General features: G+C 38.5%; 1 protein-coding gene across 3 annotated transcripts in view; it reads right to left on the bottom strand.

Moving 5' to 3' along the window:
- CSE1L (chromosome segregation 1 like) overlaps nt 1-20,155 on the bottom strand; it is a 44,927-nt gene that overhangs the window by 16,149 nt on the left and 8,623 nt on the right. For all 3 annotated transcript variants that reach the window (XM_002912989.4, XM_034640908.1, XM_034640909.1), the window contains 11 exons: nt 16,772-16,867; nt 12,993-13,135; nt 10,532-10,633; nt 10,308-10,453; nt 9,116-9,206; nt 7,444-7,551; nt 5,932-6,024; nt 2,774-2,941; nt 2,520-2,649; nt 1,124-1,189; nt 511-713 (listed from right to left, as the gene is read on the bottom strand). In XM_002912989.4, the coding sequence (XP_002913035.1) occupies nt 511-713; nt 1,124-1,189; nt 2,520-2,649; nt 2,774-2,941; nt 5,932-6,024; nt 7,444-7,551; nt 9,116-9,206; nt 10,308-10,453; nt 10,532-10,633; nt 12,993-13,135; nt 16,772-16,862 (1,341 nt within the window). In that variant the 5' untranslated portion in view covers nt 16,863-16,867. The remainder of the gene's footprint in view (nt 1-510; nt 714-1,123; nt 1,190-2,519; nt 2,650-2,773; nt 2,942-5,931; nt 6,025-7,443; nt 7,552-9,115; nt 9,207-10,307; nt 10,454-10,531; nt 10,634-12,992; nt 13,136-16,771; nt 16,868-20,155) is intronic.

The following is a 20,155-nucleotide window of genomic DNA, read 5'->3' on the forward strand; positions in this document are numbered from 1 at the left end:
TAAAGAACAGATTACAGGGGCGCCTGGCTGGCTCAGTTGGTTAAGCGTCCGACTCCTCATTTCAGCCTAGGTCGTCATCTCAAGATCGTGAGGCCTGAAGCCTGCTTAAGAATCTCTCTCTCCCTCTCCACTAGCCCCTCCCCACCTCTAAAATAACAAACAGGTTACAAACTGAGATGAACACTTCAAATCACAAACTGCTTAAACACACACACACAAAAAAAGACTACTTTAATAGACAATAAAGAAATCTCCCTAAATTAAGGAACGGCTAAATTTAAATTTAGCACATTATATACACTGAGTCTCAGCTAGGGAAACAAATGGTATCTATCAGTTTTCTACCCATAAGAAAATTAAGTGCTTAATATACCAGTGTAAAGTCATCTTGGGAAACTATATGAATTCTAATCAGAATAGGTTATCTAGCAAGGAAATGTATTACTTCTGATTTCTGTGGCCACTACACGAAGTCTATTTTAGAAACAAAACTATACTGAAAAGATTCACCTTCTGTGTTTGGGCTTTTGATGCCAAAGATGTCACTAGGTAAATGGCTGCATCTTTGTGTTTCCAGTTGACAGATGGGTTTTTTGCATATTCCTGCAGCATGGAATTAACATAACCAGAGAAGATTCCTGTCACGGGTCCCTCAAAAAACTTGCACAATCCTCGTACTAGATCACAAGCAGCTCTGCGTCTAGTATCAATATCTATAAAATCAAACGGAAATCTATCATAGGAGAAAGAAACAACCACCAACCAACGGATCAAGATTATAAGGCAACAAATTGTCATCTGACCGCTCTTAGCAACGCCAACAATGAAAAAAAAAAACATTAAAAAAGAAGAAAAAGAACATTCTTTTGTTCATAAGAAACACAAAATGGGAACTAAAAAGGTTACTGTAGTAGTTACACACTAATAAGCATACAAAAAAGAGAAGGCAGACGATTCAATGCTGGACACTACGTTCACGCTCTTGAAGGTGGACAAGGTTAGAGGAGGAAAGGCAGTTGAAACAACATACTTACCCTGACTCCCGCTCCTCCCCACAGTGACCAGAAAAAGCAACATTAAAAGAGCCTTGCTATCAGACTAAGTTAAAAACCAAAATACATACCAGATCCTTCCAAATCTCTTCTTATGTACTCCTCAGAATTGTCCTCAAAGGCTTCTTCATCAGCAGCTACAAAGAGAGATGGCTTCAAATAACCCCTCAAAAACAGGACAAGTCATTGTACTTTCATAGCCAAGTATGCAGAAGACTATGTAAAACTGCCACGTTTTCCAGTAAAATGTTCCTTCCCCAAAAGGGGAATACGTGTGTGTGTGTATATATGTGTATATATATATATATATTTTTTAAGAGTTTGAGAGAGAGAGGGGAGAGTGAGAGAGAGAGCACGAGCAGGAGGAAGGGGCAGAGGGAAAGGGAGAGACAGGCTCCCTGCTGAGCAGGGAGCCCAATGCAGGGCTCGATCTCAGGACCCTGAGATCATGAGCTGAGCCAAAGGCAGACGCTTCACCAACTGCACCACCCAGGTGCCCCTACTTCATATATTCTTAGTCATTACTTAAGAGCAGTAAATGCCACCCTAAAAGGTAATAGGTAATTCACACAGCTCACTTGTTCTAATGTGACCAGTGTCCCCAGAATTGGACTTTATCACCAACTTCAAAAAGTTGAATGTTGGGGCCCAACCTAGGGATGCCAATTTTTTATTCTGCTAGATAAGGACATTAAAAAAACAAAGAGCCTAACAACTATAATCACCATTATTTCATAAAAGTCATTTCAAACCAGAAAAAATAGGATAGGCAACACCAAAATAAAGATTTGTCCTTTACAGTTTTATGAAAACATAAAAGGAAATTTAAAAAACCTCATTGTATTGTCCTTGATTCCTTTTTTAGTCCCTGATAATTTGAGAACCACTGATCTAATAATTATTTTGACATAAAACACAATTCCTTCCATATTTACTACCTGTTCTTCCCAGCTGTAAGAAGACAGTTTATATACAAATACAGAGTCTTAGGACCCTCTTAACCTTCATCAGAAACTAAGTGGGCTTCAGCTCTGCATTTAAAGGTTATCAATCACTTCCACGCTCAACTGTTTGACAACAGCTATTTGCCTCAGTGAAACACTAAATCAAAACCAAATTCTTTCCTAAACTGAGATCCTGGATGTTCTACTTTTCTTCTCAACATAACAGAATTTTTTTTAGCCTTATTCAGTATTTCTGTGAAAAACGCTCTACAGTATAAACAAAGCTCATCAAAGCAACACTCACAAATGTCTTTTGTTACCACTTTTTTTTCCTCTGTCTTGGTTTAGAAAATAGGGAATAAGTGACTGACAGAAAGTTTTCATTAGCAATAAGAAAAAATTAGACTGAATATATTATAAAAAGCAACAGGGAGCAGACTTAATAATAAATTTATACTAATATATGCTTTAAAAAACCAAGCTTTCAATCTCCTGAAAAGGCTTTAGACTTTGCTATAATTACCTCTAAATTCCATGTTAGGCACAATAACCTTCTCACAGATACTTGTCAGCGTGTTCTGGTCCTCAAATAGATTCTTATAGTGAGGTCTCTCACAAACTGAAGCTAGAAACTGAATTGCATTACTCACTAACTGGAATAAAACACAAAAATAGGCATTTTTAAAAATAGGCATATTTTTAAGAGCAAAACTGAATCATTTATTTCTTGGGGGAGGTAGGGAGGGAATGTCTTATTTGTCTGCACCATCATCTTACCAAGTCATATTTAACCTCTTGACCTGTTGTAACTAGTAAATTCCAGATGGCTGTGACAAAACGAGGCAGGTACCGTTGAAATTCTTCATCATACTTCTGTGCATAGAGTGCAGCATTATCACAAATCTGGGATTTTAAGAGCTCCAATAAGCCAGCTTCCTCTTCATCCTCACATAAGAAAAAACAGAAAACTCAAACATCAAACTTTAATGTTACCATAAATATAGAGTAGCCGTAATTCCTGAAACTAAAAATAAAACCTAGGTTTGTTGGGGCGCCTGGGTGGCACAGCGGTTAGGTGTCTGCCTTCGGCTCAGGGCGTGATCCCGGCGTTATGGGATCGAGCCCCACATCAGGCTCCTCCGCTATGAGCCTGCTTCTTTCTCTCCCACTCCCCCTGCTTGTGTTCCCTCTCTCACTGGCTGTCTCTATCTCTGTCAAATAAATAAATAAAATCTTTAAAAAAAAAACAAAAAAAAAACAAACCTAGGTTTGTAATCTACATCAATACACCCACTGCCAATGTATTCAGTCTTTCAAATAAATAACAAATGAAATGTTTATAATTTATTAATCACAGAGTGCAGCTCTCAAAGTTTTCAAATTAAATAGAGACTTTTCCTCTGGTTGCTGAATTATGAAATATTTACATATTCAATTAAAAATAACATATTCCTAGAGAAACCTGAATGATAAAAAAGCCATTATCACGGTTTCCTTTGTAACATGGTCAGCTATACTGTCTTGCTATCTCCTCCCAAAAGGTTCTCATTTCAAATACATAGAAATAAAATATTACTATAGTATGATGGGGTGCCTAGGTGGCTTAGTCAGTTAAGCGTCTGCCTTTGGCTTAGGTCATGATCCCAGGGTTCTGGGATTGAATCCCACATCGGGCTCCCTGCTCAGGGGGGAGTCTGCTTCTCCCTCTCCCTCTGCTTGTGTGCTCTCTCTCTCTCTCAAATAAATAAAATCTTTAAATAATAATAACATAATAATGCTACAGGATTCTCACCAGTAATATTCTGGTTATAAAATATTAAACAGCAATCTAATTTAGGGGTCAAACTTGTGGTCTGCAGGCCTGCTGCCTATTTTTGTAAGTAAAGTTTTACTGAAACACAGCCATGCTCATTCCTTCTTTACATTTACACAACTTACAGTATTGCCTATGGCTGCTTTCATTCAACTACAACTGCAGAGCTGAGGAGCTGGAACAGAGACTGTACAGCCCACAAAGCCAAAAATAAATTTACCACCTAAACCTTTACAGGAAAAGTTTGCCCACACCAATCTAAACCATGACTGTCATTTATATAATGATTTCTACTGTAACGACAATCCATAAACACCTTTTGAGCTGTACTATGTGCCAAAGAACTCAAATTTAGAAGAGAGAACAGGTGGCTCCTCAAGGCATAATGTAAGGGATGTTACAGAGTGAGAGGACATAAGGTAGTGCCTGGCTGAATGGGCCAACAGCTCCCTGTAAGAATCCTAGGTGGAAAACTTCCTTTAGATGTAAGTGTGAAGAAGACCTTTGTTTTCTGAGGGCATCATTTTTTCCTACTGGACTGAAATAATTATTTCATGGGAGCCATATCGTTTTTTGTTGCTTTTTAGTTGGTAAATCTCAGACAAAATTTGCTGTACACCCACAGAAAGAATTCTCTCTCTGCACCCCACTCCCAAAAACTGATTTGAATCACCTATTCTAATTTTATTTGAAATGGAAACATTCTTAGTATTTTGCTCTTTATGTTTTTTGTTTCTTGGAAAAAGAGGTAGATCATAAGTCTATCAATAAACAAGCAAATGAGAATACAAAGTGTTATGATGAAAAGTACATATTATTATAAAACCCAGACCAGAAACTGTAACACATTACAAACCTTCATAATGTCCCCATGTTCCCATGCTGCACTGACTTTTTAAGAAGAGGCTATTGGTAAAAAGGTTTAAGTTTTCTTAATATCTTCAATGATAGCATTCTATTTCATAAAATATTCACACTGTGAACACTCTGAGGCCTTACTTTCAATCCTGTAAAGAAACAGCCTTCTCTATAAATTGTGAATCTACCTATCCAGGGCCACAATAAGAGTAATTCTATGTGCTAAAAATAACCAAACATAAATTGAATTTAAATAAAAAATAATTTTAAAAAATAACCAAACACAGAATATCCCACATAATCAATTATTACTTATATTCTTGGATTCTACCTATTAACAGTGCAAGAGTAAAAAAATTTTTAGGAACCAAAATTTAAATGTTCAGTAGAACATCCAACTCGATCTCTGGTTCCTGAGTTTGAGCCCCAAGCTGGGCACATAGTTTACTTTAAAAATAAACAGGAGAGCGTGGGTGACTCAGTTGGTTAAGCATCTCCATTTGGCTCATGATCCCGGGGTCCTGGGACTGAGCCCGACATGGGGCTCCCTGCTCGGTGGGGGAGTCTGCTTCTCCTTCTCCCTCTGCCTCCTGCTCCCTGTGCTTGTACTCTCTCTCTGTGTCAAATAAATAAATAAAACATTTTAAAATTAAATAAATAAATTAAATAAATGCTCTCAGGATGCCTCGGTGGCTCAGTTGGTTAAGCATCTGCCTTTGGCTCGGGGTCACGATCCCAGGGTCCTGGAATCGCATCCCACATCAGGCTCCCTGCTCAGTGGGGAGCCTGCTTCTCCCTCTGCTTGCTGCTCCCCCTGCTTGTGCTTGCTTGCTGACAAATAAAGAAAATCTTATAAATAAATAAATAAATAAATAAATAAAATGCTCTCAAATAACTTTTCATTTTCTTTTTTTTTAAAGATTTATTTATTTATTTATTTGACAGAGATAGAGACAGCCAGCGAGAGAGGGAACACAAGCAGGGGGAGTGGGAGAGGAAGAGGCAGGCTCACAGCAGAGGAGCCTGATGTGGGGCTCAATCCCATAACGCCGGGATCACGCCCTGAGCCGAAGGCAGACGCTTAACTGCTGTGCCGCCCAGGCGCCCCAACTTTTCATTTTCTGAAGTCTAACTATATTCCAAGGTTTTCAGAGGGTACTTTTTATTTTACATTTTTAAAAACCTAGATATGATCAAAATCTAATATTTCAAACAATTCTTCATTTAAAACAGGGCTACCTGTGGAACATTTTTAAATACTTACATCAGTTTGTAGAAGCTTATTATCTAATGTTAAGAGGGTATGAAAATTGTTCATCCAAGTTTCCATATTATCTTCAAAAAATTCAGGGAGATCCTAAAGAACAAACACTGACTTGAGACTTTTGATTAAAATGAATGTTATTTTAGTAAGCTTTGCCCCCATGCCAAACATTTCCCACATGCCGACAGCCTCAAGTCCACACTCCTCAGCCTGAGCCAACCAGTAACTATTTAGACAAGAATTCTCTATTCCAGTTGAGTCTGGCAGCTGAATAAATCATTGTCTCTTTGGTTTATACACTTTCAACTACAAATGATGCCACCTAATTCCTGTCCCAATTTAAATTCACTTATTCTTTCAAAGTCCAGCTAAGGCTGAATCAAGCCTTTCCTTACAAAAACTCAAGTGCTTACCAGTATCTTCCTTTTCCTTTCTCAATTATTGCATTTATTGTAAGATGACCACCAATTCAGACTTACTGTCTTATATAGCTAAAACTGATTTCCTGTGCCACAGTACTGCCTTCTTAATGAGATAAGCCACCCCATGGATAAAGATTATGGCCCCTTTCTTTGGTTTTCCAGACTATGCCTAACAAGGTACTAAGAGCCTCATTCTATCTGACTTCTAGGAAGTAGAACTCAAAAGAAAGTATAAGCAAAAACAGTGATATCCTTTAAGTAAAAATTTTTCAAGCCGGTGTCCATCTGAACACTGATGCAGGTATACCACTTTGGGCTGTTCTTCTCCTATTCTGCCTATTCCTTTTGGAGAACGCTCTTCCTACCACTCTGAGTGCAATCATGTTACTAGGAGAAAATCCAGGTACTTGGCCCTGGATACGAACAATAAAAAGGCCACATCGTTCCTCTTGCATCTCAGCATAGTAATCTGCACCATTAAGACCCCTCTTCTCATTCCTAGAGCACTGAATCTTAAAGTAATGATTCAAGAAAAAGAACGGAGGCCACTATCTCAGTAGCAAGATGGTGGTGACCAGGCATTTTCTACTAGAAGCCTATGGCTATGTTTCCTCTGAAATGCCACTGGTTCTTATACCTTCCAAAACCTGGTTTCTTAGCATTCTGTCTCCCATGCTTCCAATAAAAGCCTTTTTCTTATAAGCTAGCCATAGACCTCTAACAAAAACACTGTTCCTCCAGTGTTAATAACCACTTAAATGAATAAAAGAGAAAGGTCTGAGAATATGATCTCTCCATGTCTTCAATAATGCAGTATACAGGGTGACTGTCCAAAACAGTGATTTAGGAAGTAGGGTCCTCTAAGTTATTAGACTATAAGAAAATGCTACCTTTCCCCATGAAATGTCCTAGAAATATCTCTAGGAATGACTATAAAATAGAATACTACTTGTAGACAAAGAGTGGGAGGGGAGTCAGAAAAAAACTGATTCTTTCAGAAAAGTCAGTGCTGCCAAAGAAGTCTTTATTAATTGAAAACCTGTATATTTGACATCAAAGAATCATAAGCAAGAAATATAACAAAACTTACCTGAAAGTTTAAACTGTAGAACAATTTTGAGATAAGGATCAGGGAAGAAAAAAGAATCCTTAGGGCAGAGGCATCATTTGCATGGGTACTGCAGAGTTCAATAGTAGCCTTAGGAAGGAATTTAGGGACATGGTTTTAGTGTACTGTAAACTTTAGTGAAACAGGCTGAGACTACTTATATCCTCTCCAAAATTTGGCTTTTAAATAGTAGTATACAATTATTGAAGAGATTCTGAAAAATACGTTACAACAGTATATATTTTTAAATCGTCCATAATAGCACTACTAAAAGTCCAATGTTAATATTTAGATTAGATCCTTCCACTCTCCTTTGTGCATATAAAAATATTACCAAACTGTCTTTATATGCTCTCATTAAATGATTCCCTTGGCATCTAAGTTGTTTCCCATTATCTGTTATTCTAACTGCAATAAACAGGCTTATGTATAAAACTATGCACACCTCTAACTTTCACAGTATGAGAGTCTAGAAATGTATTACAAAAGCAGATCAGTATGCTATGAGCACAGATTTTGCAAGCCAGACAGACCTAGATATAATTCAGACTCTGTTGCTCACAATGAGATTACTTTGAGCAAGTAAGTTATTTTACTGAGCCCCAATCTCCTCATGTATAATCTGAAAATAATGCCTGCCTCAGAAAGAGACTATGAGAATGAAGAAATATACATGAAATACCCAGTATTTTGCACACTATGTAAAAGACACTCAACAAATGGTACTTCCTATATTCTGGAGTAAAGAAATACGAATATTAAGGTTTTCCAAATGAAATGTCAAACTCCAGACAATACCATTTATAATCCAAAGGACAGGACATAAGAGTGTTCATTTCACTGCACTCTGGATAACAGTTTTAACATCTAAAAAGAAGTAAGAATCTTTACCAACCCAATAGGTGGAAAATATTGATTACATTTTGTCCAATTTTATTTTTTTAGATAAAAATATACCATCAGTAAGACATCTTAACCATGAAAAATCCTCTGCACACTCTACATCTTATAAAGTTGCAAAAATCACAACTTTCCTTTTTGAAAAAAGGAAATGAGCAGCTTTTCCAGAGTCAGCAAACCAGGCTTGAGGCTTGGCTCCATTTTTATTAGCTGTCTGATAATGAACCTTCTTAAAAAAATATATATATATAGATAGATATATATCTATCTATATATATCTATAGATATATATCTATATATATCTATCTTTCAATCTTATGGGGTTCTCACAGACGAAAAACACGTTTGAGAAAATAGCCTGTGCACTATAAGGGGATGTACAAATACATAAATTAATCCGTTCAACTACATAGTCAAATTAAAATGGGGAGCAATTCCTTTAGAGACACATACTCAGAAACTTACGTAAAATAATATACTAGCCTGGGATTTGCTTTTAAACATTCCTACAAAATGAGGGGAAGGGAATAAAAAAAAAGTAATACTGTTAAACTTGTGTAAGAGATAATGGGGGTTCACTAGATTGTCTTCTCTATTTCCGTGTAGGTTTGGAATTTTTCAAAGCAGTGTTGCTCTAAATATTACCTATCAAATAGACTTTCAAAACATTCTCTTAAACAGAATTTACACAAATAATTAAGCAATTTAAAATATTAAGTAATTTTAAAATATCACCAAGATGTTATTCCATTACCTTAAACAGATTAGTCAAAGGCAAAGCAAAGGCATCCAGAACAAGTTTAATTTCAGTCCATAACTCATTCGACTTAAATTCATGGCGATATCTAAAAAATTAAGGTAAAATAGGTAAATTTACAAGTTTCTATGTACTAACTTCAGGTCTTCAAGAACAGATTAGAGAAAAACCCATGGCTAGACAGCTTTCTGAAATTCAAATGGATTTCTTGGTTTTCTTTTTAAAGGAACCAAGCACTGTTTATTAAGACCTTATTTCACAGTAATAGAGCTACATGAAATAAACATCCCACTTAAGAAACAAACACAGGGCGCCTAGGTGGCTCAGTTGGGTATCTGCCTTTGGCTTAGGTCATGGTCCCAGAGTCCCAGGATTGAGCCCCACGTTGGGCTCCCGCTCACTGGGGAGTCTGCTTCTCCCTCTCCCTCTGCATATTCTCTCCCTCTCCCCCTCTCTCTCCCAAATAAAAAAAAAAATCTTCGAAAAAAAAAAACAACAATGAACTGAGAAGCTTATCTCTTACTCTAAGATTGCCAAATTCAAAGGAATGACAATAATCACAAAAATACAACTGTTTATATAAGAAAAAGCATTTGAAAAAAGTATTTTAAAAACATGAATTTATGAGGCGCCTGGGTGGCTCAGTCGTTAAGCGTCTGCCTTTGGCTCAGGTTGTGATCCCAGGGTCCTGGAATCGAGCCCTGCATCGGGCTCTCCGCTCAGCGGGAAGCCTGCTTCTCCCTCTCCCATTCCCCTTGCTTGTGCTCCCTCTCTCACTGTCTCTGTCAAATAAATAAATAAAATCTTTAAAAAAAATAATTACAATAAATTTAAAAAAACATGAATTTATGAGGGCACCTGGCAGTCTCAGATGATAGAGCATGTGCCGTTTGGATGTTGGAGTCATGAGTTGAGCCCCAGGTTGACTGTACAGATTACTTAAAAATAAAATCTTTAAGGAGTGCCCAGGTGGCTCAGTTAAGCATCCAACTCTTGATTTTGGCTCAGGTCATGATCTCAGGGTTGTGAGATCGACCCCCATGTCAGGCTCCCTGCGCAGTAATAAGTTGGCTTGAGATTCTCTCTCCCTCTCCTTCTGCCCCTCCCTCAACACACATGCTCTCTCTAAATAAATAAAATCTTTAAAAAAATAAAATCTTTAAAAAAGGAAGTATGAATTTATCAATACCTTTTAAATAAAGAATGTGCTGTACGAAGGACTCCATTAATAACATGGAAATCTCCACTCTGAAACCGATTCACCATTTCTGTCAACAAGTCAGGCCATTTCTGAGGAAAATCTTCTCTGCCAATAATGCTAATAGCATCACTTAACTGGAGGGAGGAAAAAGATTAATTAGATGAAAGTTCCACAAACAAGCCCCCTCCTTCAACAGTAGGACCTTACATTACCTGCTTCTGAATTTGCTCTGGGCTGCTGAGCATCAAGTGCACTATGTTGGCTTTAATGGCTACTCGGTCAGCTTCACAAATTTTGTTTGGTTCATCTTCAACCTAAAAGCAAAACATCAACAGCAAGTAACATAAAGTCCATATCCATGACCATATAGGTTTATAGAGAAAACAGAACCATTTTCTTCTTTTTTTTTCTGGTTTTCTAAGAAAAACATAAAGGCAGGGCCTTCCCTCTACATGAACAGCTCAGATTCCTTCAATAATCTGACGAAAGCATAAACTCTTCTGCAGAAAAATATACATTCCCTGATGCCAATTAAGAATCTCTGCTCTAAACGTAAACTTATCAGAACACGTGGTGAAAATCTTTATGGATCTACACTGTCTAGCCCACATTCATCCCCAGAAGCTTCGCTCTGACTCGCACCTTAGGTCAGAGTCTTTTCAATGAAAACTTCTTGACCATTACCAGTTTAAATGCATCCAGGACTACATCACTCAAAGAGGTTCTAGAAGTCTCACTAGTTTTACAAATCAAGAGAAAGGAAGAGGGCTAGCACGTCTGCAAGTAGAGGGATGGATGTTTAAACATTCTGACTCACCAGCTGTTTCTTCACTACATGAAGTTAACACCTGACTACACAAGCTTAGAAACAGTATTCACTACTACTTAAACTCTTTCATGAAATGAAGACAAAAGAATTCTAAATATTAGGCAGATTTAAGGTTTACATTTTAGAAAAACTGACCATTTTTGTCAACCTTAATACTTTCTAAATTTCATTACTGCTATCACTTCAAAACAATTCTCTTTTTTTCTTTATCCTAAGCAAGCGTTTCCTCAACCTCAGCATTACTGCATTCTGGGCCCAAATCTTTGCTGTAAGAATGGTTTTGTACACTGTAGGATGGCTGGCAGCACCCACGGTTTCTACCCACTAGATGGCAGTAACACTCGCTGCCCGTGGCCCACCAGGAACAACCAAAATGGCTCCAAAGATCTCTGTGGACAAAATCACCCCCATTAAGAACCGCTGTCCTAAGGTAGGGAAAATACCTTAATTTCTTAATTTCTAATTTTATACCAGTTATTAAACTTGTAGTACAGGGGCTCCTGGGTGGCTCAGTCAGTTAAATGGCTGCCTTTGGCTCAGGTCATGGTCCTGGGGTCCTGGGATCCAGCCCCACATTGGGCTCCTGCTCAGCGGGGAGTCTGCTTTTCCCTCTCCCTCCTACTCCCCCTGCTTGTGCTCTCTCTCTCTCAAATAAATAAGATCTTTAAAAAAAAATTAAAAAATAAACTTGCAGTACAATGGAATTCACCTTAAAATCAGAATATATTTCTATATCCCTTATCAAAAACTCCAAACCTAAATTATTTTGCATACTACAAATTCTTAATATAATTAATGTGGTTTTTCTACTGTATTTAATCTTCTTCCCATCCACAATAGAAATTGCTTCAATTATTCAGTAAGGTTGTGTGTCTTCCTACACAATGTCCCTTCAGTTGACAATGAGCTAACATTTAAATCTAACCACTCTTGGGAGCCTGGGTGGCACAGTCATTAAGCGTCTGCCTTTGGCTCAAAGCGTGATCCCGGCTTTATGGGATCAAGCCCCGCATCAGGCTCCTCCGCTGAGAGCCTGCTTGTTCCTCTCCCACTCCCCCTGCTTGTGTTCCCTCTCTTGCTGGCTGTCTCTCTGTCAAATAAATAAATAAAATCTTTAAAAAAAAAAAAAATCTAACCACTCTGGCAACCTGGGTTAGGAAATTCAAGTAATCTATATGAACTCAAATGAAACAACAGGAACTTTGGAAAAGCATCCAGTTTAATTTTTGCCAAGTATTTCAGAATTCCAATATAGACAAACACGTCATCTGTGAACAAAGATAGTTTTAGGTCTTCCTTCCCAGTCAGTAATACCCTTTACTTCCTCTTCTTATTCCAACAGCAAGGACTTCCAGTACAATGTTGAGAAGGAGTGATAAGAGGGAACACTCTTGCTTTGTACCTGATCTTAGTGGAAAAGCTTCAAGTTAATCACCATTAAGTAGGATATTCGTTCTAGGTTGTTTGTATATAGTCTTTATCAAGTTAAGAAAGTTCTCTTCTATTCCCAGTTTACTGACAGTTTTATTATGGATGGGCACAGGATCTTGTTAAATGCCTTTTCTGTATCTACTGATATGATCATGTAATTTTTCCCTTTGTCAGTTTATTAACAGGATCACATTAACTGATTTTTGAATGCTGAACCACCTTGCATTTCTGGGGTAAATTCCACTTGGTCATGGTGTGTAATTCTTTTTACATCTTTTTTGGATTTGATCTGCTAATATTTTGTTGAGGAGGGTTCTGTTTAATTTTATCTTTAGCCTGTGTCTGAATCTTTCAGGAGCACTGCATACAAATCTTATACAGGTTATTAGACTGTGTGTTCACAAAATACTTACAATTCTCCAGTTTCTTTTAATATAGTTCTTGAATGTTACTGAGGCACAAACTTTGATAACATTATCCTGGGACTTTTCCAGCAATGTTAAAAGCAACAGTGGGTAGTTCTGATTTCCTTCTACAGATTCAAGAAACTTCTCCGCTGTAAAAGAATTTCTGTGTTAGAAGACTTGATATTATGGGGCACCTGGGTGGCTCAGTCGTTAAGCGTCTGCCTTCAGCTCAGGGCATGATCCCAGAGTTCTGGGATTGAGCCCCACGTCAGGCTCTTCTGCTGGGAGCCTGCTTCTTCCTCTCCCACTCCCCCTGCTTGTGTTCCCTCTCTCACTGGCTGTCTCTCTCTCTTTCAAATAAATAAATAAAATCTTAAAAAAAAAAAAAGATTTGATATTATAACCACGTCTTTTCATTTTATATCTATGTAGATCTGATTAAATGCATCAAAAAATCAGGGCGCCTGGGTGGCTCAGTAGGTTAAGCATCTGCCTCCAGCTCAGGGCGTGATCCCAAGGTCCTGGGATCGAGCCCCAAATCGGGCTCCCTACTCATTGGGGAGCCTGCTTCTCCCTCTCCCCTGCCAGCTCCCCCTGCTTGTGCTCTGTCAAATAAATTAAATCTTTAAATAAAAGAATGAATGGGGCGCCTGGGTGGCACAGCGGTTAAGCATCTGCCTTCGGCTCAGGGCGTGATCCCGGCGTTCCGGGATCGAGCCCCACATCAAGGCTCCTCTGCTATGAGCCTGCTTCTTCCTCTCCCACTCCCCCTGCTTGTGTTCCCTCTCGCTGGCTGTCTCTATCTCTGTCAAATAAATAAATAAAATCTTTAAAATAAATAAATAAATAAATAAATAAATAAATAAATAAATAAATAAAAGAATGAATGAATGCATGAATGAATAAATAAATACAAGGCCCCTGAGTTAGGTTAACTTCAGATCGCACAGCTAGAAGATTTCATCACTGAAAAAGTTTTAGTTCAGTCCTTATTCTATCACACAAGCCCTCAGTTTTCTTCTCGAACTAAACATTCCCAGTATGAACAAAAAATTATTCAAAGATTTTACCCACGTATTTTCAACTCCTACCACACTTAATGGATAAGAAATCTCCCAAGTTTAGGGGTACCTAGGTGGCTTAGTCAGTTAAGCGTCTGACTCTTGATTTTGGCTCAGGTCATGATTTCAGGGTCATGAGATAAAGCCCTGCACCAGGCTCTGCGCTCAGTGGGGAGCCTGCTTGAGATTCTCTGCCCCGCCACCTGGCCCTTATGCACGCACCCCCTCTAAAATAAAGCCCCGCATTGGACTCCCTGCTCATTTAGAGTCTACTTCTCCCTCTCCCTCTGTGCTTGTGTGTTCTCTCTCATTAAATAAATAAAATCTTTTATTTTTTTTCAAGATTTATTTATTTGTCAGAGAGAAAGTGAGAAAGAGCACAAGCAGGGAGAGCTGCAGGTGGAGGGAGAAGCAGGCTCCCTGCTGAGCAAGGAGCCTAATGCCGGACTTGATCCCAGGACCCTGGGATCATGACCTGAGCTGAAGGCAGTCACTTCACTGACTGAGCCATTCAGACGTCCCTAAATAAAATCTTAAAAAAAAAAAAAAAAAAAAAAAGGAACTCTCCAAGGTTACTGATCGCACAAGTGAAGGTTTATAGCATTTCTTCATAAACTTCATTGAAAAGGTCTGCCATTAGCATCTATTATTTTCGACAATATTATGATTTAATACCTCTCTTCTTTCTGAACTGAGTCCCAAGAGTTTGACATCCATCCTCAAATCTTCCCTGCTTTGTGTCCATCATGTCTTTTTTAAAAGATGAGGAGTGCTGAACTGAAAAATGTTTTTTCAGGAGGGGACACGCTATGGTTTTGTAGGAGTCTGGAAGGCTTTGGTTGTTTCCTCTCAGTGGTTAACACTGCACACAGGGCAACACACTAGATCCATGATCTTGGGGGAAAGCCCATATAGATTACCAGGTCTCTTTCTTAAATTGTAATCAATATCCTGAACGAAATCTCATGAGTTAAAGTCAAATTATTTTTTTCTATGTTCATTTCCTTCAACATGCTCACAGAATATTCACAAAGACATGTTTCTACACACTCAAGGAGCCTCAAAGGGTCTTCCAGTTCATCTGGACCAGTCTCATCTCTATAACCAAGGGAGCACAGTGCTATCCGTAAGCTGGATCTACTACACATTTCAACTTCCAGATCATTTTCTAGAAACACCGAGTAGGTCTAGTACCAATCCTTTAGAAATGCTATGTTCATAATTCATTCCAGAAATATCAATTTACTCCTATACTCTGTCCTGAATTCATAAAACAGTAACACCCTCGCCTTACAAAGAGAAAATTATTAAAAATAGTTTTTAATAGACAGGGCTTGCAGAGACTTTCTGGGAAAGTCTAAGAAGATTAGAGCCATTAATTTCCCTTCCTCCAAAAACACGTTACTTTTTTAAGCACTAATGGGAAAAGCCACAATTCTCCCTCTCAGAAATCACAAATACTATTCTAGAAAAGAATGGATGCATTAACAAGTTTACAGTTCTATTTATTATATATAACTGCACACACACACACACACACACACACACACACACACACTCATTCACTTGTGTCTTTGTGGAGGCGTTCCAAAATCCTCTTTCTGAGCATGCACATTAGTAAGTTCTGAAGCAGCAGGATGATACCTAGTTAATATGGCTCACACTGAGAATCATCGACTACCTACCCACAAGAAACATCCAGCCCTCAGAAGGAGTTTGCTTGGTTTGCATGGTATTTCACATTTTTTGGAGTCAGATGCTATCATTTAAAATGAGGACACTTCACACTTCATAGAAATGTATTTTATTCAAGCAAAGCTGGCAATCTGATCTTGCAATAGTGGTTTGAATCCCCGAAAGTTAGCTTGTTTAAATGCCCTGAACAAAGGCATATAAATCACATGAAATTACCAATCCTCACTTCACCTGCCTCCCTCATTTTTACCTTCACACATTTGAGTCCTGTGGGCATCTGAGTTTATAATTCTAAACTACAACTAAGTTTCTAACAGAAACTGGTCAAACATAGGAGGGAGGAACCCTAGGTCTTAAAATGTATTAATTAAATCAAACCCAACTTGGGGATTAAAAGACAGCATCTCATTACCTGGTTTAATTCATTTAATCACTTTTTAGGCAATTAACTCTCACATCCGTGCCCTAATTATCATATCTCTAAAACAGGCAGGTGTGGGGATTTTCAGAAAGGTGAAGGGACAAAGCATTCTAGACATACTAGTACTTTTTAATCCCAGAAGGCATCAAATAAAAGCTATTTTAACTCAAAAAACCAAACCAAACCAAAAACACTCCCCATCACCATATGTTATAGCAGCTGTAAGCAGCCAACCACACACTTTACAGGTAGAGAATGAAAAAGAAACTATGCCCGAAAATTAAGTGTTAAATCTTTTTTTTTTTTTTTTAAAGATTTTATTAATTTATTTGACAGAGATAGAGACAGCCAGCGAGAGAGGGAACACAAGCAGGGGGGAATGGGAGAGGAAGAAGCAGGCTCACAGCGGAGAAGCCTGATGTGGGGCTCGATCCCATAACGCCGGGATCACGCCCTGAGCCCAAGGCAGACGCTTAACCGCTGTGCCACCCAGGCGCCCCAAAATCTTTTTTTTTTTTAACAATTTATAAATACAGATAGACTATGCAAAAGTTTTCATCACCTGTCCTTAAAGAATAAATCAAACCACAAAACAACATTCTCTTTACCTGGACGTCTGATGGCAGGATCAGGATCAAGAGTTTTCTTTAAATATTCTGTTAGTGTTTGCAAATTTGCATCGCTGAGCTCCATTGCCATAGAACCTAAAACAAAACATGAGCTTTGGTAAATTGGTCACACTGGGACACAATGATTTACATAAAAGAATACTTTTATACTATGGGTCTTCCCCTCTCTGAAAGTCATCCATTTTGTTATGTCTTAAGGTATGGGCTATAAGCCTGACTCAGCAGAGGCAAGGTTCCAGAAGATGGACTTTTCTGAGACAATGGTGAGCTAATTTTGAGATGAAGAAGAAAACACATACCAAAGTCAAAAAGAGGCACAGAAAAACAAAGGTGAAGAATTGATCAAAGTCACCATAAAGTTTATCAGATTTAATGCTAAAAAAGAAAAAAAGGGCAAACGAGGGGTTTTAAGAAAAGACTCACTAGGAACTTTAATAAGTCCCACCATGAGAAATTACAATTTTAAGCAATAAATAAAGATCCCATAGAGAGTTCTGAGATTAAAGAAACTATAAATTTCTTTGTGTACAACACGCTATCACAAGGAAAAGAAACCAGATGCTAAGAATTTGTACCTGGGGAGAGATTTCTGGGATTCAGAAGATGACAGCTATAATTATAATTAAAAAGCAAATTCCGACACCAAAACCAAAGATAAGCCAGTGGGACTACATCCAACTAAAAAGCTTCTGCACAGGGATGCCTGGGTGGCTCAGTTGGTTAAACATCTTCGGGTCAGGTCATGATCCCAGGGTCCTGTTCAGCGGGGAGTCTGCTTCTCTCTCTCCCTCTGCCACTCCCCCTGCTTGTGCTCTCTCTCTAATAAATAAATACAACCTTAAAAAAAAAAAAAAGCTTCTGCACAGCAAAGGAAACCATCAAAAAAATGAAAAATATGGCCTACCAAATGGGAGCATTTGTAAATTATATATCTGATAAGAGGTTAATATCCAAAATATATTACAAACCTACACAACTCAAAAAGCAAAAAAATAAAAATTATATATATATATAAAATTTAAAAATGGGCAGAGGATTTGAATAGACATTTTTCCGAGACATACAGATGGCCAACAGGTACATAAAAAGGTTCTCAACATCACTAACCATCAGGGAAATGCAAATCAAAACCACAATGAGACTTCACCTCATTCCTGTTAGAATGGCTTCATCAAAAAGATAAGAAATAACAAGTGTTGGCAAGAATGTGCAGAAAAGGGAATGCTTGTGCACTATTGGTGGGAACGTAAATTGGTGCAGTCACTATGGAAAACTGTATGGCGGTTCCTCAAAAAATTTAAAAAAGAACTACCACATGATCCAGAAATTCCACTTCTGGGGGTGCCTGGGTGGCTCAGGTGGTTGAGTGTCGGGACTCTTGGTTTTGACTCAGGTCCGGGTCCTGATCTCAGGGTCATGGGATCCAGCCCCGCCCTCCAGCTCTGTGCTCAGCTGGGAGTGAGCTTGTTCCTCTCCCTCCCGCCTCCCCCTCACTCTGTGGCCTCATGCAGGCTCTCTCCCTCTCAAATAAATATATAAACTCTTGGGGCACCTGGGTGGCTCAGTTGGTTAAGCATCTGCCTTCAGCTCGGGTCATGATCCCAGGGTCTTGGGCTCAAGCCCCACATCAGGCTCCCTGCTCAGTGGGGAGCCTGCTTCTCTCTCTCCCTCTGCAGCACCACCGGCTTGTGCTCTCTCGCTCGCTCTCAAATAAATAAGTAAAATCTTAAAAAACAAAATAAAATCTTAAAAAAAGAAAAAAGGGGCGCCTGGGTGGCGCAGTCATTAAGCGTCTGCCTTCGGCTCAGGGCGTGATCCCGGCGTTCTGGGATCGAGCCCCACATCAGGCTTCTCTGCTAGGAGCCTGCTTCTTCCTCTCCCACTCCCCCTGCTTGTGTTCCCTCTCTCCTGGCTGTCTCTAACTCTGTCAAATAAATAAATAAAATCTTTAAAAATAAATAATTAATTAAATTAAATTAAAACAAAAACAAAAAAACACACTGAGGGCTCACAGATACAGAGAACCAATTGGTGGGGAGTTAGAGGTGCACAAAATAGGTGAAGGGGGTCAAAAGGTACAAAATTCCAGTTATAAAATAAGTAAGCCATGAGAATATAATGTACAGTATAGTGACTATAGTTAGTAATACAAGGGACACCTGGTTAGCTCAGAGAAGCATGGAACCCTTGATCTTGGGCTTGTGAGTTTGAGCCCAAGTCTGGGTATACAGGTTACTAAAAATAAATAAATAAATAAATAAATTACACTGTATTACGGGGCACCTGGCTGGCTCAGTTGGTAGAACACCTGACTCTTGATCTCAGGGTCATGAGTCCAAACCCCATGTTGGGCGTGGAGTCTACTTAAAAAGTTCTGATGACAAAAAAAAAAATCTGTAATTACACGTAGTGATGGATGTTAACTAGATTTACTGCGATCATTTCACAATACATACGTGTATTATTATGTTGTACACCCAAACCTAATGGCAATACGTCAATTATACCTTTATATCTCAATAAAAAAGCAACTACTTTATTAAATATTCAAAGCTTAAACAACACCAAACATAAATCACAAAATATACCGCCACTCACCAAAAAAATTCACATCTATTACAAATTATAAGCTAAATATTTGGCTTACATACACATAAGTGATAACACAAAGCTAAGAAACACACAGAAGAAATCACACATATATATAAATTACAAGAGTGCGTGCACACATCATTCCCCACAAACAAAAAAGCTTGAGAACTCTATAAAATAGGACTTTGTGATCTCCGAGTTCTTGGTGAGTAGATAAAATTAAATGCAAAACAACAGAATTTTCTGCGGCAATAAAAATGTTCTAAAACCGTGATGTATGGTGATGGATGTGCAACTATGTAAAATTAATGACACTCACCAAAAAGTACACAGTAAGTCATACTTCAATATAGCTCTTTTTAAACTGCACTTTTTTTTTTTTTAAGAGAAAGAAAGGGTAGGGGAGTGAGAGAATCTTAAGCATGCACCATGCCCAGCACTGAGCCAAAACAGGGCTTGATCTCATGACCCCCAAGATCATGACCTGAACCAAAATCAAGAGTCAGATGCTTAACTGACTGAACCACCCAGGTGCCCTTAAAACTGCACTAGCTCCCAGAGAACCAAGCCTTCTCAGGGCAACCATGCACCCAAACTTAATTTGGGGCTTCTATGACAAAGAAGGAAAAAAATTAAGTATGTAATAATTTTTGGAAAATGTAATAAAGCTAAGTGGAACCAGGTCAAATACACAATTCAAATTATGTGAAAAAAATTTAGGGGCACCAGGCTGGTTCAGTCGGTAGAGCATGCAACTCTTGATCTTGGGAG

The sequence above is a fragment of the Ailuropoda melanoleuca genome, chromosome 13 (genome assembly GCF_002007445.2).
Source record: "Ailuropoda melanoleuca isolate Jingjing chromosome 13, ASM200744v2, whole genome shotgun sequence".
Classification (NCBI taxonomy): Eukaryota; Metazoa; Chordata; class Mammalia; order Carnivora; family Ursidae; genus Ailuropoda; species Ailuropoda melanoleuca.